Source organism: Kryptolebias marmoratus, linkage group LG14 (genome assembly GCF_001649575.2).
Source record: "Kryptolebias marmoratus isolate JLee-2015 linkage group LG14, ASM164957v2, whole genome shotgun sequence".
Lineage (NCBI taxonomy): Eukaryota > Metazoa > Chordata > Actinopteri > Cyprinodontiformes > Rivulidae > Kryptolebias > Kryptolebias marmoratus.
The window spans coordinates 15,606,453-15,630,093 of NC_051443.1; the positions used below are offsets into that span (position 1 = coordinate 15,606,453).

The 23,641-nt window shown below is 38.8% G+C and overlaps 1 protein-coding gene across 10 annotated transcripts in view; it reads right to left on the reverse strand.

Moving 5' to 3' along the window:
- Positions 1-6,499: 6,499 nt before the first annotated feature.
- rgs3a (regulator of G protein signaling 3a) overlaps positions 6,500-23,641 on the reverse strand; it is a 132,651-nt gene continuing 115,509 nt past the window's right edge. For 7 of the 10 annotated variants that reach the window (XM_025004037.2, XM_037979475.1, XM_017407705.3 and 4 more), the window contains 5 exons: positions 19,084-19,154; positions 10,909-11,010; positions 9,804-9,865; positions 8,754-8,920; positions 6,500-8,658 (listed from right to left, as the gene is read on the reverse strand). In XM_025004037.2, coding sequence (XP_024859805.1) covers positions 8,458-8,658; positions 8,754-8,920; positions 9,804-9,865; positions 10,909-11,010; positions 19,084-19,154 — 603 coding nt within the window. In that variant the 3' untranslated portion in view covers positions 6,500-8,457. Of the gene's footprint in view, positions 8,659-8,753; positions 8,921-9,803; positions 9,866-10,908; positions 11,011-15,262; positions 15,417-16,836; positions 17,006-19,083; positions 19,155-19,317; positions 20,125-23,641 lie in introns of those variants that run through there. The other 3 variants (XM_017407712.3, XM_017407713.3, XM_017407710.3) reach the window with 3 other exon arrangements.

The window sequence follows — 23,641 nt, forward strand, 5'->3', positions numbered from 1 at the left end:
TTTTGCATGAAAAGACAGCTCTCAGCCTCATAAACTCATGGTCACATGAAATGAAGTGTGTGTCACTGTCATCTTTTCACACACATGGATTATCATTCTTCAGATATTGGCTTTGCTATTTTTCCAGTTTCTTTTTATAGACCCACTAAGCCTCTGGACTGCATTTTTCTGTACAAAAGGGAAATTGTCTGAAAAAAATTGTTTTCCCTGAGTTTGTTTTCTCCAGAAGAACTTCACATTTCAAAAATAGTGGAAACTTTGGAGCCAAACTAGGTTATGGACTGACTTCACTATCATTATAAATGTATGTGTCTGTCCTGAAAAACACACATTTTTCTACATAGGATGGAGAAAACAGTACAAAGAATGCAATGAAGCTTGAAACCAAGGTATGACTCAAACATGATTAACGACACAATAAATTGTGTGCCGCGGTGACATCATGCACTTGATTCACTTCCGTTGTTTTACTTCCCAGACTTTGAAGGACACACATGCTCAGTAATGCGAGTTCACTGCAGAGTCAGGAAGCTCATTAATGTGAATGAAAGCATGCAATCAGTGTCACTCACCTGGGGAGGAAATGCGTGTTGTAAAACAGAGGGAAAAGGTAAGCAGCTCTGACCACCAAACTGGAAACTACACAAGCTTGAATCAGCTCAGACAAGAAATTTCTGTCTTCCATTGTCTTGCACAAAACTCCGAAGATCATTTAAAAGATTTGTGGAAACAACTGCACCTGTAATAATAAGCTATAAAGTGCTCTGGATAAATTAAGGATGCCTCAATATGACCTGCATGTTGGATCAACCAGTGCTCCACAGATCCAGTTTGACGTGCTGTCATGTGACACCACATGTGAGCTTGTTATGATAATATATTTAATATAAGATATGATATGACAACATATGGGTGGCCTAAAGTATGCCAAAATAGATTTTAAAAAAGTACGAAAAAGGAAAAAGACAGGAAATTCATAGTTTGAATGCTGGTTCAGCATGGATGCAATTGCGTCACCAGTGTAAGTGCTCCATGCTGACATTGTCTAATAAACTTAAATCAAGCAGGAAACAGCCTTCATTTAATAAAAAGCACATTTTGTCACACAGCTTAATGAATCTAGAGGACTCGAATGCAGAGTTAGTAAGCAGAAGGCAGCAGGAGATTAACTAAAATCCACAAAGGTAAAGTAAAATTCAAAATGCTGACGAAGCTGAGGAAAAAAAAGCATTTTAGAGAAAAGCAATAAAGGGCCAGAAAACAAAGAAAAGGAACTAGAAACAAGAAGTAACTTAACGATGGTCTGGCACTTCTCAAAGTAAACTGAGCTGGATATATGTATACTGAGAGAACTGATGACAAATGAAAAGCAGGGCGGTGACAATCAGCAGACACAAGCCAGGTGCAACAAAGACAGCACTAAAAACAACTCGTGTAACCAAGAAAAAGAACAAGAAGTAAAACAAAGCAGAACAAGAAAAAGACTCCCATTATGGCAGGTTTTGGTAACTGTGTCTGTAAGAATGTGTTGGTCAGTAATCTGATGAAGTCAGGAGGTTTTTTGGGTCCATTACAATCCTATTAGTGAAGTGCATTATATAAGCTTAGAGTGACTCACAGCTCTCATCATTTAAAGTGTTTATTTGAGGAACACCTGTCTTTTCTCCTCTCTTTGCCTCCAGGGCTTCACTTAAAACCGGTGCTGTTGTGTTGATCACTGGTTTCCATCAAACAGCTCTACTGGAACATTAAACTGCGCTCATGTCAAACAAAACTTTTGAAAAATAGTAATTAGCCAAGTTAAAACTAAATCATTTCAACAAACAGAACCAGCAAATGCAGACAGGTCATTTACGCAACGTGTAACGTGTGAAAAAAAAAAGTCTAACATTTAAAAGCCGTAAAAGTGAAAACCTTCAATCCATTTTAAGCATAATTATCAAACCAGTTACATAAACTGAAACTGCTGAAGGGGTATGTTCAGTTAGTTTCCTGCCAAAACGTCTGCAATACTAATTTAAAGTTGACATTTTTAGTTTACATATTTTAGTATATAGTTAATCTTTTTTGCGCAGTCTATCTTTATAAAAGCTGACCTGTTCTGATTAGATCGTACGGTTAAGACAGACTATCATGCGCAGCTTTTTCCACTTCCTTCATTTGTTTCTGCTTTTGGGGTCTTTAGTTTGCATCTACTCAAACAATCAAACTTTATGCTAAAGATTTTAATCCTTGTTGTGACTGTGTGTGAGGGCAGGTGTGTGCCATGGTGCTTGAGAGAAATAAGTCACAAAATGTGGACCTATGTCCTGGAATATGCACAGGTGTACGAGTAAATAAACTCATTTAGGCTCATGACGAAAGTGCCTTACAAGGTTAGGCTCGAAACATGCGATGAATTAAATTAAGTCTACGCAGTTAAGCAGACAACAAATAAATTGCTAAAAGTCCCCCTACACCAGCCAGGATTAAAGATTCCACTGAGTCAGCGAGGGCAGCCAGGGGGAAGATGTGACATTTCTTTTGTCAACCTGCCAGGAGTTGAAACCATCGGCTGATCTGAGACTAAAGGATTAATGAAGACTTAAGCCCTTTGACTGCTGCACTAGTAGATTGGAGACAAGGAGGGATGCTCCACTGAATCCAATACGGTGGTCTAAAAATGGATCCTTTGAGTTCACGTGTACCTGCTTTTTCCTCACTGCTAAAAAAAATGAGAAATCCAATTATATTTTTTTTTTGGTTGATAACAAATTTGAATATTTGTTCAACTCTAACCTTCCAATTTAGATTTCTTTATAAGAACACTATTACATACTTTACTGGATCATACATAGACAATCTTTTATATTTCATTTATAATAGTCTGGCCTCTGGTTTTTGAGCATTGTTAAAAAAAAGATTAATACACAATGTGGCTGGGTTCTTACTCACCTGTGCATTGATTGAACATGTGAATAATAGACGTGTAACTTATGGACTATTTTTATGTTTGTTTGTTTGTTTGTTTTCTGTTGGACAATTGTTCCCAATGGCATGGTCCAACATGATCTGTTTAATAAGTAGTTTTCTTCTGTGCAGACATTCCCGTCCCTCATTGCGAATTCAAAATATGGCTCGATGACGTGTTTTTGCCTCCTTCAGTCAAAGGTCAGGTCATGTCAGCTCCAGAACTGTGAGCATGGTCACAGTTCTCAAAATAAATGAATCTTTTACTCGCTACTTTTCTGTGAGCATCTGTATCAGCTTCACAAAATCACCAAACTGTTTTTTTTTGTTTTCTTTTTGCTGCCCTTGACTGTTTTTGTTACAGGTTGTTGGCAGCGCTCGAGCTGTGAGAGAGTAGTCTCAGGCCATAGCACAACAGGAAAGCCTTCCCTTCAGAAATGCCTAAAGAAGGTCACAGCTTTACTTCTTTTGTTTGGTATTTCCTATGCTGCAATGAAAAATAATGAAGGGAGCACTTAAGCTCCTTCCCTCGGCACAAAGAGAAATAAACCTGCAGTCATCAGTTAACGGTTGTCACAGAAAAAAACATGATATAAAAAATGACCACAGCGTGTGTGGTCATTTTTTTGGTTTTGGTTTTCTTGTTCCAAATTGTTTTGCAGCTCTTAAAGCTCAACCTTTTTACTATTTTCCTGAATGATCTGATTTGTGTATGATCCTCATTTGTTTGTCAGTTCTGCCTTTTTTTTTGTCTTTCCTACATTCATTCAGTGAGTTTTTGATTTTTGTTTTTGTGCTAGTTGTCTGCATCAATTCCCTTGCTAACCTTTGCTCAGATTTTTTTTTTTTTAGTTTAATTTAAAACTGTGTGAGCTGGCTGCCTAATAAATCATTACATAAAAAAATGCTCTATAAATACACACAATAGTAATGTCTGTCAAAATGGGAGGAAACAATCACAGCCACATTTGAAACTATCGGACATAAGAAGTTTGGGGAGGAAACATGTCATGGTACGTGTGAATGCCAAATTCGAAAACAATGAAAGACACCATAATATGGTTTCCACAAATGACTCAAAGGAAGGAAGCTTGAACAAAAAGATTTAGCAAAGTAGCTTGGCTCAAGGCTGGGACTATTGTAAGGCGTAAAATATGAGCATAAGAAAACCCAAGCGTGGGCCGACCAGACAAAGAAACAGTGAAGTGTGGAGCAAAACAGAGAGGAAACACTTTTGGAAAAAAGAAACTGTGTCTGTCAAAACAGATGGCAGCTGGTAAAGAAGATTAGGTGCTGTTACTACTCTGTCCAGTAGCACTTTAGACTGACCAACCCCCCCAAAATACAGACAAATACACACACACACACACACACACAAACCTCCAACTGTTTCCTTTCATCCCACTCTTTCATCCCCGCCCAACACTCAGGACAAGTCTGATCATCTGTGTCCCTGTATCAAATTCATCTCATTTTTTATTTGTTTAGGACCTCAGAGAACATCCATTAAACAACTTGTTCTGGTATTTAATGGCTTTGGCCACCGTTTCCAAGTGCATCTGTCCATGAGCTTTTGACAGCTTCAGCCAAACTATCTTAAAAGGTTTACTTTGGCACAAAACCCAAACTTAAGCACAGATTTAAACTTTTTATTGTCTGCAAGTATAAAAAATAAAGCCCGTTGAGCAATAGACCTGATTTGAAGTGTTTTTAATTCTTTGAAATGTTTAGAAATTTGCTTTCTTTCTTTTTTTTTTGCTATTATTAAAATACAGGCTTGTCTATAAAATAATATGTAATCTAGTTATGTGCTGGCTATTTTCAGTAGAGAGTAGAGAGTGAGTTTTATCTTCCTATCACTTGATTATTGCTGCTACATGCAAACGTTTGTCACCTTTTTTAATCTTTATATCGGGTGCAAGATTTTAAAAGAATAGTTTGCTTTTTTTTCTGAAGTGAAGTTTTGTTGAGCATTTATCAGTTATCAGTATCTTGCCAGCAGCAGACAACGGTCAGAGCAATCTTTATTTGGAAAGTCAGGGAATTATTTTCATTGGAAATGTCAAGATACCAGGAACTCAATTCGAGAGCAAATTTCCTCCGACAGCTTAAATACACAGAAAAAGTAACTTCTCAGTCAAAAAACTGGGATTTCTGTGTAATCAATCTTGTTTAAGTGTTCACAAGTTGAAGATGACATACGCTTTTTGAGGAAAATAAGAAGAATATTTGTATGAGATTAATTATATAGAGTAGACAGTGTTAGTAAAAGACAACTCCTGGAGCAGGAAATACAGTATTTGTTCTACATATTCCAGGTGAAATCGTGACTATTCAGTAGTATTTGTCTAGGGAAATGTGCCATAGATTACTGCTGAGATTGTCATGCTTACATTTAAAGAGATATTTGGACCCTGTTATCTTTCCCAAACATCATGGAGAAGTACGTCATCGCTTAAGTGTGTGTTTGTCTAACACTGTGAAGGAGAATGTCACTGTCAGTTTCATTTTCTGGTAAAAAATTTATTACGAAAAAACTAGTATCAAAAAGCTAGGACTTAGATATAAATGAATATGTTTTAGCCCATATAATATAAAGTATAGTTAGAGATCTACAAGGAAAGTAACTATGACTGAACTCAAGTAATTCATTGTTTTTATTTTTTTCAAACATGAACAAAAAAGGGATTTGGCTACAAACTAAGCTCAGCATTTATAGATTATATTTCTTATTACTTGTTATAACTTTTGAAACGTTGTACTCTCAACACCAAATCCTACTATACCAAGTGAGAAATAAAACTTACTGCAGGTAAATGATTTTCAGTTTGAATGCATGGCACCTTGATTCTTTGCCAAAGCTCTGCTTAAAGTTCATGAAAGTGATTATTAGCAGCCCAGTCACAAATTACACTGGAATTGAACCGGTTACAGCTATGATCTGGTGTTTAGATCCAGGGGGCAACATCCTCAGCAGGTCTCTGTTCAGGTGATGTACTTAAATTAAACATACTTAGTCATACGTCACCATAAAGTCACCATGAGCGGGCATTTTTTCCATGACATTGTCCTTCCTTCCAGCAGGTATCTGGGCACCAGACACATTTGATCACATTGGAAAATGTGCACTATGTGAAGGGTAGACTATGGTTACTCCATTGACTTGTTTAACATATCTGGAACATATCACTTGGTAAGGAAAGTATTCCTGACTTCACAAAAACTGAACTATGAGCCTTCAAGGTTTAAAATATGAAGCAAATAAATCTACTTAGGCATAAACATAATTACACATCTGATGCAAAAAATATTTTTGTTTCATTTTGGTTTTTTAATTTATGCATTGCATCTGCACAAGGCTGAATTTTGATACTCATTTATTTATTTGTATTATGGCTCAAAGTTATGCCTAATTAGGCAAATATTCCCTTTATTTGACTGTTGCTTTTCCAAGCAACTGCAGTGTTCACAGCATAATTATGACCAACATATAAAGGTCGTCTTCACATAAGAAACACAAATAAATAAATTTAGACACCAGACACAACACTTTATCATTTGGTTGGTTTATTTATCATCAGCAATGACACCAAATGTACTCTACTGTTTTCACTTGCTATCATAGGAGATGCATTTTGAATTGTAAACAGTGGAAATGATCAAATGCATTGCATTTCTGAAAACTCCTTACAAGCAGTGTATGACCAGGGAAAAGAGCAGACTGTATCTGCTCTGACCTTTTTTTTCTTTTTTTTAACAATAGACGTCATTTTATATTTTTGAGTCTCTTATATACATAAATACATCTGGGTCCCACATTCATTAACAGCTGAGACCTATTGGTTTCTTGTTTTTGCTTATTTTTTTATTGTGTTATCACATAGTTTTCTTAAAGAATTATATTTACAACCATTATTTCCCCAGCTGCCTGCTGCTAGGGGTTAACACACAGTTAGAATCACTTGCTTAAAATTCATGAAACTACTTATGCTTCTTGAAAGTTTATGTTGTAAGTCAACCTTATAGCTCTAAGTACTTTTCTCTTAACAAATAAAGATAATGCAGAGCTCAAGCTGTTTCATCTTCCACGTTAAAAATGTAAAATTTTCCAAATAAACAAACAAACCAAACATGATAATAAAATAAAATAAGAAAAAATAAAAAAAAATATATTGCACTTAAATCAGGACAGCATTGGACCTGTTTGGTGGTTAGGACGAAAGTAAAAGCTTTTGGGTGAGTGAGTGCTTTAGAGGACGTGAGGGCGTCTTTAGAAGCATCCAGCAAGTTAATCTAAATAAATAGGCAAAATTTGTACACAAGTAATTTTTTTTTCCTTTGACTATGAAAAAGAACAACCTTTGTGTGTGAAATAAGGGAGTGTGGGTTTAAACCCTAAATCCTGAAAGAAGAAAAAGCTGTGAGTGCGTAGAAAACAAGATTTACCAAGCTGCAACCTGTTAGAGCAATGTCCTGAGAATGCTTCCTGATTAGTCCAGAATACGCTACAATGTTAAAGGAGATGTTTTCTTCCTGACTTTTCATTCCTTTTAGTAAACAGTCTTTGGAGGCAGGAAGCAAGTCGTCTTTCTGTTTTCCATCTCTGGCTTCAGACTTGACCTTTAATGTCTTTGGATGGGAGAGGTATGCATATTTGTGTTGCAACATAACTCCAGGCCATCCGTTAGTCAAACATCTCTAAATTCATTGCTCGCCTGTCTCCGTCGTTGTCCCTGCTGAAACTATCCAGTCTTGAATTGAAAAGGGTGAAAGCCATTTAAAGAAGCTTTGAGTGGATGGGCTGTTTAGCAGATGCATGTAGAAACAGAGCCAGAATGGTTTTTATCATTCAAACACTTTGTTTGTCCCCCCCTTTCAACACCAATGCTTGGAGTCTGATGAAAAGACAGGAGGAACAAGGACTTTAAGTCGTACCAACAGCTTTGAAGTCGTTTCACAGAGGAGGATGTGGTGGAGCAAAGGAGGGGATTTAGAGTCTTGAAAGAGATAAAGGGGAAAAGTGACAAAACAGTACCGGACTGTCTTCATGTCTGCAGGGCTTTTGGTGCAACCCCTCCTTTTCTCCAGTACAACTGGACAAAAACAGATGACTTTGACATAAAAAAAGCACAAAAAAAAGAAAGAAAATTAAACAGTGATCAGACAAGCGTCCAGCTCCTGCTCCAGCCTCTGTTTACAGGCTTTTGTTATCTGAGTAACATCCATCCATTCATCCATCCATCCACCTGGTAACTGTGTAAACTACATTCCTTTGCAGCATCATAGCTTTGCTGTGTCCTCTCACACATGAACATGTAATAATCAGAATGAACAGAATGACACGCATACACACACAAAAAATAAAAAAGGCAAACCACAATGCTCACATCCCACCCACTCTGTTTTTTTGTTGTTTTGTTTTTTTGTTGTTGTTCTGTTTTGTTTTTCAAGTCTGCCCCTTAGTGTCTGTCATGGTTGTTCCTTTCTCTTCGTATTCTTCCTCGTGTCTTATGATGAGGATGAGGTGGACGTGGCGCTGGGCTTTTTTTGGTTGATTAAGTCCAAGTAGAGTTCAGAGCGCAAGAAGCGGGGGTATGAGTCCTTTTCCATCAGCCCGTATATCCGCCTCTGCGCTAGGTCAAAGCAGGAGCGTGTCACATTCTGCAGGTTGTCCTTAGTGTGATCTCTAGTGTATGAATCCAGATTCACCTGCAGAGGGAAAGAATAAAACACGTGAGAGTCGTCTAAAAATGAAATGGAAAGCACATGTGCGATGATATTTATGGCATCTCACTTTAACTCACCTCTTTACAAGACTGTATAGCGATGTATTCTGCAAAGATTTTCTTGGCTTTTGAGGCCATCTTAGACTGCGACTTGATCTTCTTGTATTCCTCGCAGGCTAGCCAAAATTCCAGATTTTCTTCACTGAACTCCGTGCGCAGGAAAGCTCTGAAGGCTGCCAGACCATCTGAGGAAAAGCAGAAAGGAGAAGGAGGATAAACAAAGAGAAGAGTTGACTGAAGTCCCATGGCAACCTCACAGCTGAAGGCATCCTTGGAGTTTCAGAGCCTAAAATAGCTGTGATTGACTGCCTTTGAGTGATGTGGTTGTAATAAAGTGAGGCACGAAAAAACCTTTCACATGGCAGAATTCATCAAAGTCCAAAACACTGTGCAAGTGACATCACTGCATCACGGCTGTTCAAGCAGCACTGAGAGCCAAAAAAAGATGTCTGTTTTGTGTTCAGGGAAACCAAAATAACTTTTGCGGTTTGGGCTTTTTAGTTTCTATCCAGTTAATGATTTGAGGGAAAGGGCAAAGGAAAGAATTGCAGGAACAGCGTCCACCCACGAATCCTGTCTGCACCTTTCCGTTCCCATGAATCAGCTATGCTGATAAGCAGAGCCAATGTTGGCCGTCATCTCTTACCTCATTCTGGCAAGCAGGACTGAGGCAAGATGTGAACGAGAGGAAATGAGAAGAGGGAGAAAAAAGGGGCCAAGAAAGCTAAATGAATAACAGATGTAGTGCTGGCTTTGAGTTAGAGCTCTGCTTTAAAAAGAAATGGGGGAAAAAAATACTGTAAAAATTAAAAATAGCAACACATTTTGGTGTTGCCTTGTCTTCTAATTTATGGACTTTTTAGGAATTGCAAAATTTGCTTCATTCTGCCCAATCACATCACTAATGTGTGTGTAATCCGTGTATTTTTATCTGTGCATGCATATTTTTCATGTTCACAACCTTTTCCTACCCCTGCATTCACTGCACTCCTGTCTCTTGGCATATAAAACAGATAAAGAGGAGCTTGCAAAACAAGAAAGAAAGAAAGGAATAGATAGGAAACTTACATTTGTGTCCCAGCAGCTTGTCCAGTGAGTCCCCCCATTTCAGTGCTTCCTCTGGGGTGGGCCTGCAGATAAAAGCAGAGCGGTTCTTTAACAAGCCCATTTCAGCCAGGTTTCTCATTGTGTGACCCATCCGCGGGACCTAAACCTATGCTACGAAGGTGAGTGGAAATGTGTGAGCAGATGATTCCTGTCCGCTGCTACACTCTACTCTAATCTGACACATTCAGTTGTGCCTTGAGGACAGCATCAACACTGTTAGCCATGAGTCTGTCTGCTTCACTGTGGTGGGGGTAGGCTTTTATATTCACCAGTGTAAGGCACCAGGGGGAGGAGCTTCAACCAGCCAATCAGGATGTGTTTCTGAGTTTAGTGACCTCCCTCCACCAACAGCTTCTGTCTGCCCCCTGCTGCCTCTCATTGGTTAAATTAATGCCTTTTTACCCTCTCTGGAATCCACATCTAAGAAAATTTAGTATGTAAGTGAAGGGAAATTGTTTTTTAGTTGTGTATTTGTAATAAAACACAGGACATATATCTCAAATGTTTAGCTTTTAACTGTAGATTTCCCTCTAAAAAATAAAACTTAATAAAGATTACACTTTTTCTTGTTGTGATATCCTTTAAATAAAATTTAAGCACATGACTTTTTGCAGTATGTAAACTATAAATGTAAACCTTTCAACAATGCATGAAGGAAATATTGTCCAAACCATTTATACAGAACTTTTTAAGTAATTTAAAAATAAGATATTTACTGTGGTTACTTTACTCCATATAGATATTTGTTAAATTCTATAATAAAACTGCATAAACTACAATAGGTCATACAACTTTTTAAAAATGATTTGTTTTATTCAACAAGGCTCCACTGAATTTGCCAATTACATTTCATGCAAATGTGGTCTTTTTATTATTCATTTCTCTGGCATGTCGTTCCCACTCACATATTTCTCATTCATTCATGTTTCTTTTTGAATGCCACCCGACATAGACACTCCCATCTCTCATTTTGCCACCACAGGGTCACCACCAACTGTGGTGAGATCCACAAAACAGTCTCACACTAACGCCCACAAGCACATGCTGTCAGGAAGTGGCCACTTACTTGACTGACTTCATAGTTTTGTCCAACTTGCCGGCTGAGTTACTTCCTGGGGACTCATTCCTCCTCCGCAGGAAAGCAAGCCGATTCTTCATGTCTTTGGCCCTGATTGAAAGGCAGACAGAAGAGGAAGGTGATGCAGTTGTTAGAAATGTATGCGAGGAGAAAAGGAAGAGGAAAAGTCGGTGAAATACAAAAGGAAATGCGAGAGAATAAAGAAAAGAAAGATGGAAAACAAACACAGGAAGGAAGCTTAAGTGAGCTTAGGTTTTCAAATTCCCAATCCACAACGGAAACAATCCAAAGCTTGGAATCACCAACTAAGTTCTTCACTGTAGTAAATCCAAGTTTTATAAAGTCAAACTAATAAATATCACAAAAAGATAAAGGTAAACGCTGTGTACATTGTTGTCTTCAGCCAGGTTATGTCGATGGGACAGATTTCCAAATGGTGATTCTCCTTTTCTTCACTTCTTGTCAGTGTCTCTCTTGTCAATCTAATATCTCGCACAGTCTTTCCTGGAGAACATCCCTGGCAGGTTGCTCGACAGGGACTAAGCAAATGTGGCAGAGGAAGAGAGAGTCAGTCCTCACTCTTCTGTTTCATCACACCATTTTCCTTATGCCCACAGGAGTTGCTGAGACAAAGCTGACCCAGCGCAGGGGCAACAGGCCACAGTGACATCCCGACTCCTCTTCAGCTTTCACTCCAGAATCAGCATCCAAAATCCTCCTACTGTCCACCTGTCTCCCACCACCTCACACAAAGAGATGCCCTGCTACACATGCGCCGCATCAAGACTCAGCTAGAAACCAGCTTTTGGTACCCATGGGGTCCAAGAGGAATCGGCACAATCCCATAATCCCATGGTACGTGTCCTGGCTTTTCCCGACCTGAAGCACGTGCTTCCTCATTGGGATGTGACCTCACTCAACACCCATTTCCTGAGTTCCTGCTTTTGATTTCCACTGTGGATTGACTGGCCCGCTAAAAACGCAGCACAGCAATGTGCGCTTGACTGAGCCTAATCACTGCAAGCTCTCCCAACCCACAACCCCCCAGGAGAGCAATGTACACCCCAAATTAAGAAACAGCACTTCCAGTTATAGACACTTGTCATTCAAACAAACACACAGGAGGATGGGACTGACATTAGCACAAATACTGTACTTGGATATATGAGATTAGTGATGAAAGAGCTCCTGTAAAACTATTTCCAAGAACCCATCTGCAACTGTGCCAACTCACATCTGACTAAATGGTGCTTGCATACTGGTCACAGGTGTTGGAAATCTCTACCAGTGTGTGCATGACTACATGTAGGGAATACAAGGAAGAAGCCATTTGTGCCTGCGTAAAAGTAAGGCGGTTTCACACTAAACAGAGAACCCAGTGAGCTACAAATATGAGTTTTTCTTACTTCTGCCAGACAGGAACAGTAAAAACCTGCCAGTACACAAGATGAGACACGAGTGAACGAGCTGCTGAAAAGAGCAGCTGAAGAGCTCCTTTCATATTATAATGACTGAGACTTTCTATGTTGACTGATCTGGGTGTGTTTGAGTTTGTAAAGGGGTTGAGCTGGTCTAAATACTTGATTCAGTACCTTCCTGACAAAGTCACCAGAATAGAGATGCTTAAGAAAACAGAATCTGAAAAGACATCTAGAATAATAGCCATATGAGAGCTGTTTTTCTCTCTTTCTCTCTCTCCTGAGCCAGGTAGCAAAAAAAAAAAAATCTTTAAGGTCTATTTAAACATCCGCATCCACCGTAGGATGACTCATCCATTGACTGAAATAACATGAGTGCTCTGCTTGAAGCAACCTCAAATCCAGATGCTTGACTGCTGAGCTTGAATGTAGGCTGGCCTCTGGTTGAGGGAAACAACAGGCTCTCTAATGCCAGACCCCTGAAAATAGCTCACAGTTAAAAGCCTTAGAGGCACAAATACAGTTATAAAAACTCCCATGCTGTTAAACAGACTCATGACACCAGAACAGGATTTAATATTATTATTCTATTTTTAGGTTGAACTTAGGGCGACTGCAATGAGAGCAGCTTTAACTAAAAGGAAGCCTCTGTTATGTTAGAGCATGTGAGTGAAAACAAGAAAATCATATTTCATTAGGAATGATAAGTATGCTCCCGGCCAGACAGAAGATGCTTTATCATTTATTTTCTGCTTTTAAACAGGCTTAGCTCATGTGAGAAAGATGTGACAATAATGGCGTAACAACAGTCTTTAAAAAAAAACATCTAAAATCTATATTTCTCTCCTGCCACCATGTGGGTGCTAAGAGATACTGCAAACATAAAGAGCTTGCGTCATTCAATAAATGATCTATCCCATCTGCTTTCAAAGACTCAGACACATACAGATGAATCTGATAACCAATGCACAATGAATAAACTGACAGCAGCAATACCTGTTTGTGGAACAGGTTACTAAGTGTGGCATTTTTAACTTGAGTGAAATATTTGCTCCTAGTGATCATACAGTCCAGCTTCTTCATGTGAGCAAACACACAACATTCATTCTTATTTTAGAAATATCACACAGAGGACATGCATATGTCCATACATGCTTATCACCAGACCATTACTTAAATACAGTACTGGTAATAAGGAAGCTGTCAAAACTCTCATTAATGTCTAATCCATTGAGTCAGTTCAGTTTAACTTCACAAATGCAGAGTTGTTACTGACTGAAATTAATGTTTTTTCCCAAGTTAAAGCTTCAATATATAGCTGAGGGCTTAACAGGCACAGGACCGAAGCAAAGGGAAACTTTATAGAGTTATTGTCATGCCAAGGAGCCCTGCTATTTTAGACATTGCAAAACAAAATAAGGTACAGATGACTTTTTTGTTTGATTTTGTTTAGCACTTGACTTTGGCTTATCAAGTGTTCTTTGCACCTTTGCTCTTTAGGTGCTAATGGTTTTTCTCCTGGTCTGAGTACCTCTCCGTTTAAAGTAGCCTTTTTTTTCCTTTCCAGCTCCCTAGCCTCCTCTCCCACCAGTCCTAATACCATTAGCGATGTATCACCCTCCATTTGATTTAATACACCCAATAACTGCCTATACTTAACGTGATCCGCTAAGAGGCTAACACATCCTCGGTCAACGATTATCAAATTAAGATGATCTTTGATCTAAAGTGCCAAGCTAGACATTTCTGCCCCACTGCTCAACAAGACATTTGTACCTTGTCCACACATCTTTCTGCCTGCTTGTGTCCATACTTCAGAGCAAACACTTTAAGTGCTCAAGCAAAGGACCAAGAGGCCTTTTGCTCAGCAATTATCTGTAGCTTCCTATCCTTTTTATTCCCTCCTTGCTCGACTCACATTAGTCGCACTAATAGCAACCCTCTGGCTATTCCTGGTGTTCTGAAAAGTAGGCCGCACTCTCAGGGAAAGGCTCTGGTGGCATATAGGGAGAGCTGAAGACAGACACGATGCAGATCACAATGTACCTTACATGCAGAAATCAAAAGCACTGCCCATCTTTATCCCACTTATCTATCCACTATGCACAAGCCTGTATCTGTAACAGTAATGGGAGATGTGGTACACAGTAAACCAACCCAAGAGCCAATGTTCAAGCATTTTGTTATTCCCTCATCTGTGTGGTTGTGAAGTGAATATATACTTCCAAACTACGCTGTGCCGACATGTGAGCCTGTTTGTGTATTTGTGTCTGTGAGAGTGTAATGGGTCAAGTTTAGTGTTACAGCATCTGTTACTCAATAAATATACTATTTAGGCTTCATCTGAAAAGTATTGGAACAACCTGAAAGCTTATGTGCTGTGCTTTCCTCACAGACTAAACAGTTCAGAGAAATAACATAGCCGAAAGCAATAAACATAAACACTTCAACAGCAATATCTAAGACAAAAAATATCCTTGAAAGAGCTTCACAATCAAGAGAGAGCCACTTGGCAATATTCCTAGAAGAACAATGAAAAAGGGACTTGTCCTAAATTTAGTCCATAAATATAACACCATTACATTCACAATCTCCATCAGTCAAGGCAAAAAAAGAGCTCTATTCCTGAGCTAAATCACCTTTCTAGTCACCAAAGACCACATGAGCAGTTCTATTCCTGAAATCCAGGCTGTATATAATAAGAAAAAGGGACAGCCTCAAGTTATAAGTTAAAGCTGCTTCCTCCAAAATAGTTCTATCACCTCAGCCTCACGAGGGACTCTTCTCCCTCACTGCGACTGCCAAATGAAATCCAAGAAGAGGTCAGATAGCCTCATACCACCCTGAAAGCAACAATCTTTGCAGTACACAGAATCGTTCCACACAAATTAAGAATTCACACACGTCCACAGCCACCTTCTTACCTTTCTAGGTACTTTTCCGAGAAATCTACCATGGTGGAAAACATGGGTGCAGGCATGAACGCAGCTGCATGTAAGCATGTGTCAGGAGTGGCGGCGGTCAGGACCAGGGGGTTTGTTTGGTAATCACATTCCTCTAACCCCCTAAGAGGCTCTGCTGGAGCTTTATATAGTCCAGGGGGTCTGGAGAAGGCGGACTCTGGGCTTGCCCAATCCACATGCAGAGTTTAGGAGATGGATTCCTTCTGCTGGGGTCTGGCAAGCTTTTTAGATGGGATAAAGTTTGTTCTTTTAGCAAAGCTCAACTAATGTAATGATTTGTTCTTCTGTTCAATGTGGCAAAAGTAGTGGAGCCTAAACCTTCTGGCTCAAAGATGCCATAACAACTCTGTTTTTTTTCTTTTCTCTTTCTTTTTGCATGCTGTAGTAGTTGGCATGGTGTGATAGATAAAAACTAAAAAAAAGGAAAGTGTGATATGAGGAAATGTATGTGGAATCAGTAGATTCTGGCACATAACTAAATACAGAAAGTTTCTCTGGTATAACTTCTTTTAACTCCCTGCGCAAAAACCTTATAAACTCAGTTCAACAGGACTTTAAAGTTATAAATATAACTTGTATAAGGAAACGTTCTCATCACATCAGAAGCTTTATATGGTTCACATAAGCCCACCAATTACTTGTACAACAGGGTCAGAGCAGCCATGTCAACTGCCTAATCATTCAATTTGCCTGACTTTCACACCACAGAAACTGACCTGACACATATCTTGGTAGGAAAAAAGTTCATATACCAGTAATAAATTACAAAAACTTCTCAGTATACATGTACTGCACACTTCTGTAGCTCAGTGTGTTAGACACAGAAACAGAAACACACAGATGGTCATAAGTGCTGTGTTTTTGTTTGCAGTCCACTCCATCTGTTTAGATTTCTTGCTTATATGAGCTGATGTTAAATGACTTCTAACCACTGAGGTCCTTAGTGTTTTCATATTTATACAAACAATTTGAAAAAGACATTACTTTTTAAATTTGTAGGCAATCTCCTGACAAGGTCATGCTTCCTTTTGTGTTACCCTAGTGCCTATTTTAGGTGGTGTAGGATTATAGCTTTACAGCTAATTGTTCCTAAACACCTGGACTGACTAAAAAAAGGGGGTATAATGGGAGGGAGAGGAAGAGATCATGTAGACAATCCCAGGAAAGCAGCTGTGCCGGATCCAGAAAACTAAACACAGGAAGTAAAATGTGTATGGAGAAGTGTGTGTCTGTCTGAGTGAGGGGGAGGGGGTGTAGGTGCACAAATTCAGGAAATAGAAGAACACAAGTAATGCGTGAGTAAGACAACAACGTATTCCTTTTCAGCAGTGAAGAGGAGACATCTTACAAAAATCTTAGAAAGTAGTTGTATATTTCCACAAGCAAAATAAAAACATTGTGACCACTTGACTAATATGCCGTTGGTCTGTCACAGGTTGTGAAAACATCACTGACATACCAAGGCATGGACTCTACAAGACCTCTGAAGATCCCCTGTGGTATCTCGCACCAAGATGCGGAATGCAGCTACTTACAGACAGTAGGTTCGGAGGTAGAGTTACTCCAGATCAGGCGTCTTCCGGCACAACCCCAAACCCTCTCTCCTTTTGAGTCACTTTTGGTTAAGCTTTCGTTATGCGAAGCTGAATAAGTGCCTCGTACCCACTGGCTGACCTGTTACGTCTTGTCTCAAGAATATTTCCCCTCTGGACACAAGACTAAGCAAACACACTGAATCTGAGGTGCATCATTTCAAAATGAACTGGCTTGAACATTTCCAACAGTAAGCCTGATCCTCCAGCTCAAATCTGCACACGAGCACACAGTGTGCAAATTATTAAGGAGAGGAGGGGATAAAAAGAAATCTATATTGTTATCACCAGTAAGAGACAGATAGAGCAAAAATCATTTGGACCTGGGGTCAAAGAGCACATTCTTAAACCTATAAATGGTTCAGGATGATTTCACCATGTCAGATATACTTCTATACATTTACTGGCTCCTGTGGCTTTCTTCCATATGTTACATATCAGCTTCCTACATCTGCAGGAAATAATTTAATTTCCTTCATGCTCGGCTGGGAGGTCAGAGATTTCAATCTTTAGCACCAACTTATTGAATTTGTACTCCTCTGAGTCACACAGAAAGATACAGTGTTGAGAGCATGTTTATTTAGGTGACTTAATATGAACAAGTAGGTACTGTCCCTGCTACTGGTTTACAGTCAGGCCTAATGAACAATATTGGGAAGCAGATAAAAAAAAATAATGAAGGATAAAACAAAGCACAAAAGTGAAGGCACAAAGCTAACATACAGATTCCACTAGGCCCGAAAAGCTTTGTGAGTCACACTCAGTATATTGACTTATGATGACAGACGAGAGACAGAAAGGCTTCTTATCAACAAAAGACAAACACTTCTTTTATACAGCTGTCATCAGAGTCAGAACTGTGCACAGATGCTTCATGTCAAACAATGAAAGACATGAGCTGATGGCCATTGCACCTGGAAAGCTTATCAGATATTTACATAAAGAAATCTATCAACATATAGAACTGATGCAAGGAGGAAAGTATAGACAGCTGCCCGATAAAAATGTGTACACAGGCTAAAATTTGATAATCCGTGACGCTGCCTCACATTTCAGATAAAATTAAGGAAATCATTGTTGATTTTTGAACTATGACCCTTCTCACAACTGAAAGACTTAACGGGAAATTTATTCTAAAGAGTAAGTCTAACAGATGTTTTTATATCAACATTGCAATTTTTGTCTTAGCAAATCTGTGTCTAAAATCGATGATAAATCCATCTCTAATTTGGAAAATACAAACAAAAAAATTAACATAGAAAATGTTCTCACCTTAGTTTTCTACAGTGAATAGAAAACAATTTTTATCACTAAAATCAATTCTGTAAACTTTAATTGCCAGTTTTATCAAAGCAAATAAAGAGCAGCTCAATCTGTTTGTGGCAGCTGACAGAAAGACAATTTTGTCTCGACTGCCGGAGAGGAGAAAAAACTGTGGAATTTTAATCGCTTAATCTGCTGTTTAACTAAACAGCACAAACGACAGGCTGAACGGGAGAACGGGCAGCTAACCTGCCCATGGATGAGCCACAATGTTTTGGCCCTTTATGAAAAAAAAGTGCCTTTATCTTCATGGAGAGCTAAATGAGCAGCAGAAGAATCGCAGAGGCATCAACACACACATCAGTCGCACAGATATACACACGCACATCACTGCTCACACCTCTGAGAATGTGACATATGGTGCCAAACACCTGAGCATCACATCCTATATTTATGGCTGCATTAAGAATGTGACAGCCATTTTTTACCTAATTAGCTGTATTGCAGAGAATATTACCTTTGCTAAAATCCTGTATCACCACATATCAAGCAATATCAAAATGCCAGTATGTCAATCATTTCAATCACATCTAAACTAACATTGTCAAGTAAAGTCCCAAAAATCCCTTTGAGTTGCAATCATCCACCATCTTTTTGAACAAGAAATTGTACTAAAACAATGGACTGGGAGTGAGACTGTTTTATCAGTTGAATTAGCATGAAAATAAAAAGCTAATTAATCAACACTGAAGCCTTGTTGATTCAATCACTGTCACTGTCATTCCTCATCTTCCTCACACTCAAGCTATGAACTGAATGCTTCAGTAATGCTGTTTTAATATCCTTAGAATGAAAGCAAACATGACCAGAAAAGAGACACCGAATAGACACAGAAAAGAGATTTTCTGTAGAGGTTTGAGAACTCACAGGTTCTTGGATTTCTTCTTCTTTGTTCCGTCAGGGCTGACCTCGCAGCTACAGGGGGATCCGGCGCTCAGCTGAGGGGAGAGGAAGCAGAAAACACACTGCATCATCCACCCGCCACACTGAAACAAGGCCCACTTTGCTCATGCAGATATTTTACAGCTCCTACAGGCAACCTAGATAGCCTTTAAGCAAATAAGTCCTTAATGTGTCAAGTTGAGATAGACTGATACAAACCCAGTGTGCCGCACATAGAGCAAATCACCAAAACAGCTAATCCACAGCAGCAGTCCACATTGTAAATCCCACAAAGCTCTCTGAGGTGTGAGCCTGTATCTTGCTCAGTTAAACCTGAATGAGTGAGCAGCGGATGGTGGTTACAAACACCGTGCAACAAAGGGAGGAAATTCAGTGAGAATGAGAGAGTGTGAAAGACTACAGCTGTTGTTTCTGTTGGCCTCCAGCTGTGTCCGAGCTCTAAAGTGTTGAACCAGAACCATTGGTTTCGCATTACACTTTCTGCCAACCCTGCATTTTGATTGGTTTAAAGCAAAAGGGAAGTTGCTTCAGGGTGGGGAAGGGGTCAGTCTCCACTAATCCGATGGCCTGAAGCTGCCCCATTGTGTGCCTGTAGGTGTGTGTGTGTGTGTGTGAGTGTGTGTGTGGGTGAGAGAGAGAGAGAGAAAGGGTTTAAATAATGAGCCATTGTATCAGAAAAACACAGTTGAATCTGAGCTAAATGCTGGCCACAGTTGGGAACACATGGTTTGCGTTTTCCACATCTGTGGGGCCCAATTTGAGTTTTAACCTTGAGGGAGAGGACAGTTTTGTTTTTTTGTTTTTTGTTTTGTTTTTTATGAGATCATGTTGGCTGGTCTTTATTTCTTCAAATTGTTTTGGTGAAGAACAGTAAAGTAAAAAAGTCCCCTTCATCCTTTACACAGACTGAAACGGGTTACAACAACCTACAGATAGTCCAACTTTCCCTACAAGTGCTGTAACCTATAACTACACATGTTCACCATTAATACACATTATTTCAGCCTTAAATACATTATTTACTATTAGAATCAAGGGTAAATGCTCTCTACAAACATTTGTGGAAGCTACATTGTTTTAACACCCTCTTCTTAAGTCGAGATGCAAATTCAAAGATACAGATTGAGAAGAATACCAATTTAAAAGGACTAGTTTGACATTTGGCAAACATTTCAATGCAGGTTGCAGGAAGTTATGATCAGAAGCTAAAATTGCTTTAAATCAGTGGAATTTTATTCACAAGTATAATAACACAAACATGGTTGGTCCAGTAGTGTGTGCATAAGGACAAATGGGAACATTATATTTTGGTTTAATGCATTTATACAATAATGCTGAACCTCATGACCACATTTCCTGCATTAATATGAAGCCACAAGAAGTTATCATTTTGTTATTGCTCCTAAATGTATGAGATATTCAGAACTGCAAGGAACCTAATAAAAACAAAACAACTGTGTTTGAGTCTTTGCTGTGATTGTTTTATTGAGAAGCAGTTTTGATGAGCTTTTAGCATTTCAACACTTATCAGCTACTTACAGACAAAATGATTCCCTGCCATGCAAGGTTTCAGACTAATTTCAATATAACTGACTTAATTTTGGTGTGACTGCCTATTAGTCAGGAAAATATTCTTCTCAATACATGTTTTCAATGTACAAAACAAAAATATAATCTATGTTCGAATTGTTGTTGCGTCTCCATCAGTTTGTCAGCAGAACTGTCCTGAAATCATTCATGTCAGAGTTGTAACACTGTTAGATGTTGTTGAAAGCTGACATGTGGGAGTACATTGTGTCATTGTCCATTACCCACAGCGGATCTTGTGAATAATGGAGGTAATACCTGTTTCATTAAGTCACTTCTTGTGACTGTGATTAAATTTGTATCATCAAAGCCCTGATTATAAAGAGCCTGCACGTGCTGCATCCTCTTCTTTCATTACTCCTTGAGGTTGTTATTGTTGGCAATTTACAATGAAGCAATCCTTACATACTGAGTAAAGTCACAGCTGTCTGTGAGAGGTGAACGGGTGCATGTTGTGTAGGTGATGTCTAAAAATAAAGCTAAGAGCAAAAACACATTATCCTTACAGGTGCCATTTGATGGGTAAAAGACCTGTCAAACTCTGTGTGAGTGTGTTTGTGGAAACTAACTAACATCTGCTATGTAAAGCCAGAGAATTTCTTTTTTTATATCAAATCTGTATGTATTTTTACATAACAAAGGTGCTTAACTAAAAAAGAAAAAAACAAAAATTAAAGGACTAATATTCTTTGAAGGAACCCATATCCAACAACATTTGATACTAAGGTTTGCTTACAAATGCTAAAGTTTTAAGCAAAGATCTCGCACAATGTGGACCACTCGGAGTATGTGTTGTGAATGATGCTCAGCTGCAACCACACCAAATTTTAGCTCAATATCTGTCAAATTGGTTAATTTATAGATATTTTTCTATGGTCAGTTGGCTGTGCCAATCACCTTGACTGGGTTGGCTCCAGAAGTTATTAGGTACATCCAGTGATTATTTTCTGAAAGTTTCTTTAAAATTTGTCCAGTGGTTCATGAGATATTTTGATAATAGACAGTCACACAAACACACATACATATATATATAGGTAAAAACTGTTATTATCCCTCCCCTTCACCTTTTAATGGTGGGTGATAAAATAGGTATTATTTGGGTCATGTGTAACATCTATTACACCACCATATAACAATAAATTTGTTTTCTTTCTTTTATTTAGTGGGTGCTTTTATCCACATTCATTTACAAGTGAGGAACAGCATTCAAGCTTCAGTTCAGAAGCACAGCAATGCATCTATACTTGGACTCACACAGGTTGGAGCAGAAGTGTAAAAATGTGCAGGTGAGACATGTTAGATGTGTCACAGGTGTTAGATGAGGAGGTGTTCTTTAAAGAGATGAAGGTTCAGCAGGTTCTTTTTTTTTTTTTTTTTGAAGGGAAAAGATCAGTTTTCCAAAAGCAGCTCCAAATCTACAGTAAGTTTTCTTGTTTGTTTTCTTGTTGTTTTACTGCCTGGTCATAAATTGGGTCACCAAGGTTCATGAGAGACATCAACAACTAATGATTAATTTTAGAAGAGAAAAGCACAACAGGAAAGTGTCAGTCCCTGTGGAGCTCTCAACCAGCTTTCCCCAAACACTACACAAAAACTATTGGAAAAACACAGACTTTGGCCTTTTTGGAGACATCTGTCCTTATGTCAGGTCAGCCATTGCTCAACAACACATCTCAGTTTCAGCTGAATGAGATTCACAAGGCTGCGCACAGGGGAATGTTTGTGGTCTGTTGCTACCACAGATATTTCTCCATAAGAGTTTGGAAACTGCTGACCACATTTGAAGAGGCGCTGAACTGGTGATGTTGATAACATCTCAGCTGGAAAAGTTTCATAAAGAAAAAGAGTGTTCTAGATCACTTTTATTTTATTTTTATTCGAGAGAAGGTGAACTATACTTACAACAATTGAATTATACTCGAGAGGGGTTATTACAAGTTGCCACAAATCACTATATGCCCTCTTTACATGAATATTGGCTTTTTATAGTGAATAGTTTTAGGATGCAAGGGGGATAGATACATAATTCTGTCATTTTCCTTTCAAGGAATGCCAGGCGTTTCATTTACTAAGTATTGAATAATAAAAGTCAGATCTAAATGCCAAGTCTAAGAATATGTGAGCATTACAGTTTCTTCCTAAAGTCTCTGGTTTCCCCTGCATTAAACTCCTGGTCTGATCCCACTCTGGCCTCAAACAGACACACACACACACACACACACACACACACCTGCACAGCATGGCAATGGTCAGTGGCACATAAAAAACTCAGTCTGTTCTAAAAATAACTCTGGTATGTGTGTATGTGTGTGTGTGTGTGTGTGTTACATGCCTGACTGAAGACAGTAAAAAAGCAGAGATTTTGCTAAATCACCAGCTGAAGCTGTGGCCCCTGGAGGTATGAGATGCAGATGTTGTGACACAGTGTTAAAGGACTGCTGGATCGCTGTGCAGATACACAGAGAAAAATGTAAAAATCCATATGTACGACTGTCAATGAAGCCTATTGGTGTGTTTCTTTATACACACTCATGCAACAGAAACCAAATGCAGACAATTTTCCAACAGTGCTAAAGACTGAAAGTATTTAGACACGTATGTGCAAGAGGATTTTTTTGAGTCGACATCTAAACGAAAAGTGTTTCTGTGCGTTGATGGGGATAAACCATCTTACACAAGGACACTATTCCTGAAAAAGCCACATTAAAAATGTTGTGCTCTGTTTTAAACTGCCGAGCTGCTCTAAAAACATTCTTGACCCAATCAACGAAGACTCAGTCTCCTCCACCAGACTAAAAACCAAAAGGTGCATAAATGAATCAGGGATTTATGTATACAACCTTCACAAAATCATGTACTGCTTTACTTTATGAGCATTCTAGGCTCTTTCTTCCTCCTCTTTCACTCCCCTATGCCGTTGTTTATTTGAAACAGA